The sequence below is a fragment of the Dasypus novemcinctus genome, chromosome 11 (genome assembly GCF_030445035.2).
Source record: "Dasypus novemcinctus isolate mDasNov1 chromosome 11, mDasNov1.1.hap2, whole genome shotgun sequence".
Lineage (NCBI taxonomy): Eukaryota > Metazoa > Chordata > Mammalia > Cingulata > Dasypodidae > Dasypus > Dasypus novemcinctus.
This window is the reverse complement of record NC_080683.1, coordinates 3,429,184-3,441,784: the sequence shown is the minus strand read 5'-3', so window position 1 is coordinate 3,441,784 and position 12,601 is coordinate 3,429,184. Positions and strand designations below refer to the sequence as shown.

Sequence of the window (12,601 nt, the reverse complement as noted above, 5' to 3'; positions counted from 1 at the left end):
GCTTCTAAACAGAGATCCAGGCATTTCTTGGAGCAATGGTTCTCAGCCCTGGCACACACTAGAATCATCTGGGGAGCTTTTAAAAATCCCAGAGCCCAAGCCACATCCTAGACCAATTAAATCAGAATCTCCGGGGGATGGGGCTCAGTATTTCATGAGACTCCCAGATGATTCCAGAGGGCAGCCAAGGCTGGGAATCACAGATGGAGCGGCTCCTCAGGGGCCACCAAGAGGCAGGAAAGAAACCAAAAGGTGTAGCTCCAACAAGAGCACCTTTCTTTTTTTTTTAGATTTTTTTTTTTTTGTTTATTTTTTTTTTTTATCTCTCCCTTTACCCTCCCCTCCCCCACCCCCAGTTGTCTGCTCTCTGTTCCATTTGCTGTGTGCTCTTCTGTGACCACTTCTATCCTTATCAGTGGCCCTGGGAATCTGTGTTTCGGGAATCTGTTTCTTTTTGTTGCATCATCTTGTTGTGTCAGCTCTCCGTGTGGGCGGCACCATTCTTGGGCAGGCTGCACTTTCTTTCGTGCTGGGCGTAGAGCACCTTTCTTTAGGAGAAAGATATCTGGGTCTAAACGCCACCCACTGCTCATTTGATGAACATTTTTTCTCATCTCTTTCCATCTAATATCTCGATATGCGTCTCTTACCTCGTGAACTACTGGAGGGCAGCAGGCCAAATCCTCATCAGATAAAAGCTCTGCAGCCAATCTTTGAACTCAATTGCTTTCAAAGGGATTAGGAAGAAGGAGGAGTGGATGAAACCAGCTTCTCCCATATCTCATCACCTCACCCAGACTCCTCCCTTGGGGAAAACAGATTCCTAATTTGATTCTCTTTTTTTTTCCGGTACCCAGGGCGGGGGATTGAACCTGGGACCTTGTATATGGGAAGCCGGCACTCGGCCACATCAGCTTCCCTGAGTTGGCTTTATCGTTTGTTTTGCTTGTTGTTTGTTTTATCTTCAGGAGGAACTGGGAACCTGGGACTTCCCATGTAGTAGGCGGGCACTCAGCTGCTTGCGCCACATCTGCTCCCTCTCCTGCCGCTTTAACTCACTTCCCTCTGAACTTGACGCCCTTGGCTCTTGCAGGCCGACTGACCGAGACTCCCGTCTCCTGGAGAGGCTCTTTCACATTTTTCGCTTGGAAGCTCTGATTCTCCCTGGATCTAATTCTGGGTCATCTCTCTTCTCACTTGGTGAAGATGCAGCACCTGGCCCACCTCCTTGCCTCCACCGCCACTTCTGTCATTTCATTGCATTAGGTGGCTTCAGTACCCATGTTTGATAGTCCACCCAGTCCCCGGGGCAATTGCCCTCCTTGCTCGCCTCCCGATCTGCTCCTGTCCCTTCCACTCTTACCGCCATTAACTGCCTCATCTCCAGGATCTCGTCCTCCGTCTTTACACGCCCCCCACCCGGATGCCCATTCCCAAATTTCTTGGCCCCAGCCTAGCTCTCCCGTCCACCGACTCACTGGTCCCCTCAGCTCCTCACTTTGCTCGTTCCGGGGTCTGGGTCCCGGGCTGGCGCCTGGAATCGCGGCTCGGCCCCCAGCCTGCGCGCTCTCGGCCCCGGCCTGCCCACTCTCGGCCCCGACCTGCGCGCTCTCGGCCCCGGCCTGCCCGCTCTCGGCCCCCGGCCTGCCCGCTCTCGGCCCCCGGCCTGCCCGCTCTCGGCCCCCGGCCTGCCCGCTCTCGGCCCCCGGCCTGCCCGCTCTCGGCCCCCGGCCTACCCGCTCTCGGCCCCCAGCCTGCCTGCTCTCGGACCCGGCCTGCCCGCTCTCGGCCCCGACCTGCCCGCTCTCGGCCCCCGGCTTGCCCGCTCTCGGCCCCGGCCTGCCCGCTCTCGGCCCCGGCCTGCCCGCTCTCGGCCCCCGGCCTGCCCGCTCTCGGCCCCCGGCTTGCCCGCTCTCGGCCCCAGCCTGCCCGCTCTCGGCCCCGGTGCCCCTGGCACGCTTTAACCCTGGTTAAATCCACCCCCGCCCGCCCCACACCTGCACCCAGCAGCTGAGTGGGGCTGGGGAAAACCCCTCAGTCGCCTGAGCCCTCTGCGTGGCGCGAGCCCCCTTTCCCCGGGGGGTTCGCGTCTCCGCCCCGACCCCGCACCTGGCCACCTTTTTTCCCAGGTCAGTGAGGAAACGGGCCTTTGGGAAGGGAGGCTCGCGGGCTTCTGCCCCAGTCCGCTAGCCTGCTGCTTCGCCTCCGCGTGCGCGGCCTTCAGCCCTGGCGACACTTGAGAATCCCCTGGGGCGCTTTCACGCGTCCCAAAGCCCAGGTCGAATCTTAGACCAATTAAGTCACAATCTCTGGGGCTGGCGCTCAGGCTTTAGTATTTTTTTAAGAATCCCCGAGTGATGCCAAAGGGCAGCCAAGGTTGGAAATCACAGATTTAGAGGCACCTCAGGGACCACCAAGAAGTAGAGAAGAAGCCACTGACACTGCCCCCCGTTCCCACGGCGAAGCTGACCTGCTCCCGGGCCGCCCCTCCCAGGTCTGCGCACTGGGATCCTGGTTCTTCTCACCTGCTCAGAAACTTGAGTCCTAAAATTATCCCCTATCTGTTCTGCACAGTGAGTTCTCCCCACCTTACTGAGACACTCCCATCATCCTACAGACCTGCTATAATATGTGTTGTCTTTGAGAAAAAGGAAAAAAACAACCCTCATCTGATAACGTACCTCGAATAAAAACCCACATTCAGAATAGTGGTTACTACTTGAGGGGCGGGTCGCTCTCATGGGAGGGACACACAGGGCGCTTCGGTGATATAGAGAATATTTTATTTCTTAAGCTGCATGATGTTTGTTTATTCTCTGTAATATACATGTATATACACCTGTAAATTATAATTTTATATGTATGAAATCATTTACTTTTTTTTTAATTTAAAAAGCCTCCCTCATTCCAACTTCCTCCAGCCGTGCTCCATTTCTCTTTCCACTTTAGGACAAGACTTCTCACTGCCTCCACTTTCTCACCTCCCATTTATTTCCCCCATCAGGCTTTCATCCCGCTACTGCACCTCCTCCCCTTGCCACCCCAGATGACTCCCTCATCTGTTTGCTCTCCATTTTTGCTTGTTGTTTGTACTCGTTGTTTTTTGCTCATTGTCTGTTTTTTCTTTTGGAGACACCGGGAACAGAACCTGGCACCTCCCACGTGGGAGGCGGGTGCTCAACTGCCTGAGCCACGTGCACTCCCCCACTACTGCACTTAAGCAACATATATCTAGGTCACCAGTGACCTCCAAGTTTCCAAACTCAGTGGTCAGGAGTCAGTCCTCATCTAGCCCAGGGGTTCTCAGTTTCGATTATTGACACTTTGGGCCAGATCTGTTCCTGGTATGGAGACTGTCCTGAGCACTGTAGCCTCTTTAGTGGCAACCCTGTCCTCTCTCCTCTAGATGCCAGTGGCACCTCCTTAGTTGTGACAACCAGAAATCTCCAGGCATTGCCAAATGTCCCCTGGTGAGTAACTAGACCAGTGATTTTTTTTTTCTTTCTCTTTCTGGGGTTTTCATTTCTTAAAAATAATCCATACAAACGGTTACAGTCACAAACATGATTTTTTAAATAATGCAACTCTGGTGTTCCACCCCCACCCTGGAAATGGCTCCCTCATGTTTGCTCATTGTTTGTGCTCATTGTCTGCTCGTTTTTTCTTTAGGAGGCACAGAGAGCCAAACCTGGGACCTCCCGTGTAGGAGGCAGGTGCTCAACTCTTGAGCCACATCTACACCCTGCTCGTTGTTTGTTTGCTTGCTTGTTGTCTGCTCACTATTTTTGCTCTTTGTCTACTCATCTTCTTTAGGAGGCATGGGGAACTGAACCAGGACCTCCCATGTGGGAGGCAGGTGCTCCACTGCTTGAGCCATATCTGCTCCCACAAACACAACTTTAACCAAAATATTGCTAGCCTACCACATCAGCAGGATGGCGCTGGCAGGCAGGAGCCACCACCACTGTCAACGGGCAGGTGTTAACGAGGTGCATTTGTACAAAACTTCTCCTTTTCCTCAAAGCAGCTTCACAGTACTATCTTCATTTAGAAGGGGGGTGGTTCATGCCAAAATTAGGGAGAAACAGCTTTTGTTTTTTCTTAGTCTAGAAATAAGACAAGCAGGTTAAAACAAACAATGCACCATGTAGTGTAGAAAGAAAAAGGGGGATGTTTCTTGTCCTGAGAAGTTTGCCAACTGCCTCATCCTGGTGCAAGCTTTAAGGCAAAAAAGGGGGAAATAACCTCAAGGTTGACTTGCTGAAGCTCCCTCGGGTTTTCGCTTTGCTGACAGCTAAGCAAACAAATCCTTTTCAATGTTCTAAAAACTGTACACAGACAAGAACATTCACGGTATAATTAACTACTAACTTCCCTTAAACGGAGAGCACATAGGACAGAACAGAGAGGAGTCCAGTGGACGGGGACGCGCCGCAGCGGGTGCGCGGCCAGGGGGCGGCCTTCTGGACTGGGCCCTGGGTGCCGGCCTCAGCAGCTGCCATCCGAGGACCATACCCCTCCGCGGGGCTGGGGCTGCACAGTAGACCTGTGGTTTTTTTTTTCTTTTTAACTTTATTTTGCATGTTTAATAATTGAAAATATAAACAATGATTTTAAAAGAAAACACAGTTGAACAAAAACAAATATTTCTCAATTGAATGTCAGACCAGTGATTTTTAATTTTTTATGTCTCCCACTCCCATGTTTGCTCTTCCTGTGTCTGTTCATCTTCCTTGTATTTTTAGGAGGCACCGGGAACCTCCACTCCCTCCTTTGTTGTGTCTCTCATTATGTTTTTTCTTCTTGTGTCTCTTGCGGTGCCAGCTCGCTGTCTTCTTTAGGAGGCCCCAGGATCTGAACCAGCGACCTCCCATGTGGTAGGCGGGAGCCCAGTTGCCTGAGCCACATCCGCTTCCCAAGACCAGGGGTTTTTAATGGAGGGTGAGCCCATCCCCCAGGGACATTTGGCACTGTCTGGAGACAGTCTGGGTTGTCACAGCTGAGGAAGTGACACTAGACAGGGATGCTGCTAAGCACCCTAAAATGCACAGCACAGCATCGCACAACCAAGAATTATCTGGCCCAAGACGATAGCTCAGAAGCTGAGAGACCGTGGTGTGGACCATCGGCAAGCCTGACCCCAGCAGTCCCGCCCTCCTTCTGGAAGCACCTTCTCATTTCAAGTCCCCTTTCTGGCCCCAAGTCAAGAAAGTACCCCCTAGTTCCCTATTGACTGCTCCTCCTCATTCTTCCCTGACAGCTCCTCCTCCTCTTCCAGACCCCAGAATATCAGAGGGCCTCTGGGCCCCCCTCGGCCTTCTCCTCCAACCCTAACTGCAGCCCCCTGCCACCACGGTCCCCTGAACCGGGTTTTCTGCTTCCGGTCTGGACCGATATAGTCCCTCCTCCTCGTAGAAATGAGAGTGACCTTTTAAATTCATAAGTCAGACGACGTCACTCACTTGCCCCAAACCCTCCCGCGACTCCCAAACGCTCGGCGCAGAATCCAGACCCCCGGCCGCGGAAGCCTCCCTCCCGGCGCGCCCCACGCCTGGGACGCCCCTGCGCTGCTCCCTGGCCCCGCGGTTCTTCCAGCCGCTGTAAAGGCAGCCTGAACGCCAATTCCTGGGGGAGGGCCGTGGCTCGAGTGGTTGAGCACCTGCTTCCCACACGGGGGATCCAGGGACCAATCCCCCGCCCCGGTACCAAAAAAATAAAAATCCCATTCCTTCCTCGCCGGCCGTGCGCTCCTTTTTTCCCTCTTCCTGGACCCTTGCCTCCAGAGAGCTGCGGGGCCGTCCCCTTACCCGGTTCAAGTCTTTGCAGAAACGGCGCCTCGCAGGGACGCTTGACTGGAAATAGCGCCAGGCGCACAGCGGGGGGCGCCTCCTGCCTGTTGCACGTACCTGCCTCGGGGTGTCGCCGCGTCGGCCCCACCTTACATCACGTTATATACATTTTAATTTTTATTGTCTTTTTCACTTGAACGTGAACGTAAGCAACAAGAAATCGAGGGCTTCCCCCCAGCCCGCCTCGTTCTCCGCACCCGGCACGGCGCTGGGCACAGAGGAGCCCCTCGGTGAAGATCTGTGGACGGGCTGAACGCGTCAGGAGCTGGAGGAGAAAGGGAGACCACAGCTCTGCGCCCCCAGCCCGAGGCCTGGCCGCGGCCACGGCGCGGAGGACAGCAGCTCTGAGCCCGAGCCACAGCGCGCAGAGAAGCCTGCCGCTCGCCGCCTCGTGCTGCCCGAAATCCTGCCTAGAAGGGAAGCCCAAGCGAAAAGCTTTGGGATTAAACACGAGGAACAATTTTGACACGAATCCCAGCAGAACCAAAACCACAGAAGCCACCGGGGCTAAACAGAAGGGGAAATTTATTTAGCCTCTGGAAAGCTACAGTTTTTGTTTCTCGTGCCAAGGATAAATGGCAGAGACTAAGCGCCCCCATATGTTTCCATGCGGTGAGCACAGAATGCCTGGGAGGGCGAGCGTGAAGCCTCCAGCCACGCCACTGCCTGGTAACCCAGCACCACAGGCCGATACTGGCACACGCTGGGAAGCCGAGGCTGACAAGTCGGAAACAGTATTCAGAATTCAGAGAAATACTGCACGGGGAGTGGCTTGGCGTTGCTCATCTTTCCTGCCTCAGGCTGGCTCCTGCACCTGAAAAAAAAATCCTTTCAGTCTCTGCATGTTAAAGTCACGCCCTTCCTGCCAGGGCCAGCTTCCCAAGCATCCCCCTCCTCAGAGGCTTTTCAGATGGCTCCCATCGGACCCCCTTCCCTGCCACTTACCACAAATGCTCTTGTATGTGGGACATTGGTTCACTATGGCCCTTTTTTCTTAGTAGGCTGCTGGTGCAGAGCCTGTTATATTTATCTCCATATTTCATTGATGAAATCTGAGTACTCCGTAAGGATTATTTCATGACGAAGAAAAGTATCCCACCTCACCCATTTAAAGGAAAAAATGTCATACGCTGTGTGTGTGCAGGGACACTGACCAACCACCCCCTCAAAACTCTCTCACGGGAGTGGACGTACTCCAAGTGGTTGAGCTCCTGCTTCCCATTCCTGGTGCCTCCTAAAAAAGAAACAAACAAACAACAAAAACAAAGACCTTACACCAGTTCTTGAACCTCTCTTTGGGCTCTTCCTTCTGGTTAGGTCTTCAATGAAGGCAAAAGAGTGCCCTTGTGGAGTAGGGCAAGGAAAATAACGGTGTGGCCAGATTCTCTTGAGGTACCTTGGGCAGAGGGGAGAAGGAAGGAAATAAGGAAGGGAGGGAGGGAGGGAGGAAGGGAGGGAGGGAGGGAGGGAGGGAGGAAGGAAGTCCCGGTGGGGTGCAAATACTCTTATTTACAGTTCCTTATTGTTTGGGTAAATCCTTAGAAACTTATCAAATATGGGGTTTCCGCCAGACGGATCATTAGGGAATTTTCTGCCCCTGTGATGACTTACGAGGGGAGAACTCTCCCAGAATGGTTCTCACCTTCCACAATCACGGAGAATAGAATCAGTGTCCCCCAAGTCCTTTCCATTCTCCCAGATGACTCTTGGGCTTTCTTAACCCAGAGTTAAGGCATGATCTCATCTTTCCAGAAGTTCCTATGTGCTCCTCCTTCCAGCCCCTCTCCCCTGAGGCTGGGGAGAAGTCTTGCACACAAGATAAGTCATATCCCAGTTTCGACCGTTCCATTTCTGGGGGTGTTGGTAAAGTTAGTCCCTGCAACGCCAAAGAAAGAGAGGGGCAGAAGGACCTCTGAGCAACAGGGAGGGATGAGATCTGGTCCCCTGCACAGGAGGTTCCTTTTCATCTTTCCTTTCAAGTCTGCTCATCTTCTACTTCCCTCTTAAATCTTTAGGGGAAAGGGAGGAACAAAGTGGAATGAGATATTACTTCTTTATTTCCCAGTCCAAGCCTCTGTCCCAACAGGTAAGCAGCTTTTCATAAGTCCTCCTCATTTAGGGTCTTCCTCAGACCTCGTGTTCTCTAGCAAGGCCCGGCTTGTTTCTCGCCTCCTTCCTTACTCCTCGGTGACCGCCCCCAGAGAGCTGCATCCTGCATAGCGAGGCTCAGGCGGCAGGGAACAAGCAGCCCGAGCAGTCAGCATTCACGTGGTGTCTACGCTTTGGGGGAGAACCTGCACTCTTTCCCCTTTCTGAGGCCTCACATCTTGGCTCCTTCTTGGTCCTGTGTTTTTTAAGATGAGATCTGGGGGAATCTTTAAATCCATGGCTGTCTTTTCTGGGGACCCTTGATTCCTCCTCTAAAACTTTAACATTGTGTGCTTTCATTTTGATGGGATATACATATGACACACTGGGGATTGAACCCAGGACCTCATACACGGGAAGCAGGCGCTCAAACCACCGACCTACACCCACACCCCAGCTTATCTTTTTTTAAAATAAAACATTTGCATTTTGCATTATTTGGATCATTTTTTCCAGGGATTTCATTTCCTATGCTAGTATTTGTATTTGCAACCACAATGGTAACAAAGGGTCACTTAGAGACAAGTTGACGATTTTATTCATTATGTCTCATTATGGGGCCTACAGGTATGTTCTCTGAGATCCAGCTCTAACTCATTTTTTAGATGGGAGCAAAAATGTCTCATCCTCATCAATCATTCTCATAGCACCTCTTCTTCAGAGCCCACCAATTACTTATTCTCTTGGCCAGACTATAAGCTCCATGAGGGCAGGGGCTGTAGCTCTCTCATTCACCTATGAATCTCCAATTTCTAGCATGCTGCCAGGCACATAGCAGGTGCTCAATAAATATTTGATGAATGAATGAGCAGGAAAGGAGATGAAATACAAAAGAAAAAAGAAACAAGTTTCCTGCCCTGTAGAGTCTACTGGAACTGAACTGCACACGCACAAGACAAGAGAACACTATAAAGTTATGCATTTGTCGCAGAGTATACTTTCTTTTATTGGACAGAGGAGGCTGATCTTTAAAGGATCATTGGAGTTGGCCCTCTCAGTAAAGGTACACATAATACAAATTAGCAATCTTTGGATATTAAGGTATAATCAGACCTTTTGTGACACATTCTCAACTGCCTGCCTTTCCCTAAAATCCATGAAATGGAAAGAGGAAGAGGGAGGAAAGGAAGGTCAAGTTTTAATAGGAGGGAGGCAGACTTGGCCCAGTGGTTAGGGCGTCCGTCTACCATATGGGAGGTCCGTGGTTCAAACCCTGGGCCTCCTTGACCCGTGTGCAGCTGGCCCATGCGCAGTGCTAATGTGCGCAAGGGGTGCCCCCCACGGAAGGGAGCCCCACGCGCAAGGAGTGCACCCCGTAAGGAGAGCCGCCCAGAGCGAAAGAAAGTTCAGCCTGCCCAGGAGTGACGCCACACACACAGAGAGCTGACACAAGATGACACCACAAAAAGAAACACAGATTCTTGTGCCGCTGACAACAACAGAAGCAGACAAAAAAAGAACAACATGCAGCGAATGGATACAGAGAACAGACAAATGTGGGGGGGGGGGGAGGGAGGAAGAGGAGAGAGAAATAAATAAAAAATAAATCTTTAAAAAAAAAGTTTTAATAGGAAACCAGGGGGAGAGAGAAGAGATGGATTCATTTTCAGTAGGAGTCCAGGAAGTCCAAGATTCAGAATAGCTAGTAACTGGGGAGGAGGGGCAGTGAACTAAAGTTACTCCAGCCAAAAACCCAGAAATAAAACTTGAGGGATAAGTGATTTGTGCTAGTGATTTGTGGCTCCACACAAAATAGGAGGAGGGCTATTTTGACATATGTCTGTGGCTCATGATGAAACAGCCTTCTCTCCTTGTTGTCCTGATATCCTTGTAGTTGGGTACACAGTGGTAGGTGTTAGGGGGCAAACTGAAGAGGAAGCCAAAGTGAGGTACTGAGAGTGGGATTCTCCGGCCCCGTCTAGCCTGGTGGTCCAACCTATGCAAAAAGCTGGGTAAGCAAGGCTGGATCACAAAAGGCGCCTACATCTTCTGGAGGAGGAGGGCCGGTTTCCCACTGCTGTACCCCGTGGAGCAGGTTATGCCAGTTATAGATGACCTGAAGACACACACACATATGTACACACATATACTGAAGAGGCCCAGAGCAAGGGGTGAAGAGAGTGGCGAGAGGTTATTCTAGAATCCTACTGTTCAAAGAGTGGCCCATGGGCCGCAGCATCGCGTCATCCCGGAGCTTGCTGGACACGCAGAATCACAGGCCCCACCCCACACCTCTTAAATCAGAATCTGCAATTTCACAGGGTCCCCCAGGTGATACATGCACACTAAAATCTGAGGAGCACGTCTAAGATTTCCTGATGGGGGAGAGCTTGAAAGGTAGTGATGGATATTAGCGGAAGAGTAAGGAGAAGCCTCAAGCAGTTCCGCACGGGAATAGAGCCGAGTGGGGAGAAAGAGGACTGAGGGGTTTATCTTGGAACATCGGGGACTGAAAGGGTGAAAGAGCAGACAGGGGTTGACGCAGGCCGGGAGCCCCGAGGAGGGGGGTGAAGGGACGAGTCCGGGGGGCCTGAGGTTGCAAGATGGAAGGACTGGCCTGCCGCCACTGTCGTCCACATCCCCGCCCTCCCGCTCCACTCTCATTCGCCCCGGTGCCTCCTCCCAGGAGGGCTCCAGACTTTGACTCGAGCAACCGGGCCACGCCGACCTCAAGCCCAGACCTCGTTCGGTTGCTAAGGCCTAGAGCTTCCCGGTTGCGGGGGAAGTGACGTCACGCCCAGTAGGCGGGCTAACCGGCTCCTCCCTCTCCCCATTGGCTGCCGCGATTCGCTGTCTCGCGGGCTCCGGGGGTCGCTGTCAGCGTCTTCCCCGCGCCCCGCGACCCTCTGGCCATACTTTCCGCCTGGGACAGGACTCCGGGGACCGTACTTGTGTACGGTGGGCGATTAGCTTCGGAAGGAAAGGTGATCCGATTACCCGGGTATTGCCACCAGGCTTGGCGCTTTGGCCTTCGCGGTGCTTTCTGATCCGATTGAGCTTCGGTTCCTGAGGCGGGGATCGTGGGATTAACAGTTCCAGAGTAGGTGAGGGCGGAACGGGGGCTCGCGCACGACGGAGATTTGGGGGAATGAGGAATCGGGGACCTTCAGGACCGGGGACCTGGATCTCAAAAGGACGGGCGAGAGAGGAATCTGCAGTTAGCTTTATTTTTATTTTCTTTTCAGGTGCTGACCTGGACCTGGTTCCTTTTCCTCCTACCCAAACTGTCCACCCACGGTGGAAGGGACCAGGCAGCCAAATGGAAATGCCACTGGTCAGTCCAGCGGGAGAGAAGGACATCTCTCAACCGCAACAACAATGGACAAAGAATCCCCAGGAGAACCTTCATTCAACTACTCAGATTGGGCAACCGCCGGGAGGCCCTCCTACTGGAACCCTTGAGCGGGGCGTGAGCGCAGATTCAGACTGCCAAACTCTAGACCATACTCGAGGGACGGAGAAACCGGCGGCTGGCCTTGAAGGAAACTCCAATAACTCTCACGGATCAGCCAGGGAGATGCCAGGGCACCCTCAGTCTTCTAATCTCTGGTGCTGTCCCGACGGGAGCTTTGTGAAGAAGGTCATAACCCATGGCCAGGGCCTGGACAAACCCAAGCTGGGCTCCCGTTGCCAGGTGCAGGTTTTGGGGTTTCCTTTTGAGCCAGGCCCGCCAGAGGGCTGGACAGAGCTAACTCTGGGGGTAGGGCCTTGGAGGGAGGAGACGTGGGGCGAGCTCTTAGAGAAGTGTTTGGAGTCCATGCGTCAAGGCGAGGAGGCCGAGCTGCAGCTCCCGGGGCATTCTGGGGCTCCCGTCAGGCTCACACTGGCCTCCTTCACCCAGGGCCGGGACTCTTGGGAGCTGGAGGCCAGTGAGAAGGAGGCCCTGGCCAGGGAAGAACGTGCACGGGGCACAGAATTATTTCGAGCTGGGAACCCTGCAAGGGCTGCCCAATGCTATGGACGGGCTCTTCGGCTGCTGCTTACTTTGCCCCCACCTGGCCCTCCGGAACGAACTGCCCTGCATGCCAATCTGGCTGCCTGTCAGCTGCTGCTCGGGCAGCCCCAGTTGGCAGCCCAGAGCTGTGACCGGGTGCTGGAGCGGGAGCCTGGCCATCTGAAGGCCTTGTACCGAAGGGGGGTTGCCCAGGCTGCCCTTGGGAACCTGGAGGAAGCAACTGCTGACCTCAAGAGGGTGCTGGAGTTGGACCCAAAGAACAGGGCAGCCCAGGTGGTGCTGGGGCAGGTGATCATTCAGGGGAAGAAACAGGATGCCGGGTTGGCCCAGGGTCTGCGCAAGATGTTTGGCTGATTAAAGGTTAAACCATAAGAGACGGAAACCTGTGAATTGTGGTCTGTGCTGTGAGAGTTTGGGGGCCCAGAGGGAGGGTTTCACCCCCTATCCTATTCCCAGCTTCTACCTTCTTCGGGGAGATAGCGGTGGCAGTGCGTCTCCTTTCTTTTTTTACATTACAAAGCCATATGGCCACGTGCGCTTCGTTTTGGGGCGCCTGTGCCCCTCCGAAGACGTCTAAGGATCTGTCTAAACTTCTCAGGTTGTGACCAGCTGGTGGGGATGACGGGCCTTTAAATCCCGGGCACTACAT

The 12,601-nt window shown here is 53.3% G+C and overlaps 1 protein-coding gene across 4 annotated transcripts; it reads left to right on the top strand.

The window, feature by feature from the left end:
- Positions 1-10,765: 10,765 nt before the first annotated feature.
- On the top strand, positions 10,766-12,334 carry FKBPL (FKBP prolyl isomerase like). 4 transcript variants are annotated; one of them, XM_004452392.4, is made up of 2 exons: positions 10,766-10,921; positions 11,183-12,334. In XM_004452392.4, the coding sequence occupies exon 2, from the start codon at positions 11,257-11,259 to the stop codon at positions 12,304-12,306; it is 1,050 nt and encodes a 349-aa protein (XP_004452449.2). In that variant the 5' UTR covers positions 10,766-10,921; positions 11,183-11,256; the 3' UTR covers positions 12,307-12,334. The 4 variants fall into 4 exon arrangements, with proteins under 4 accessions (XP_004452449.2, XP_004452448.2, XP_004452447.2 ...); XM_004452391.5 differs by having other exon boundaries at positions 10,860-10,938; XM_004452390.5 differs by having other exon boundaries at positions 10,901-11,037.
- The last annotated feature ends 267 nt before the right edge of the window (positions 12,335-12,601 follow it).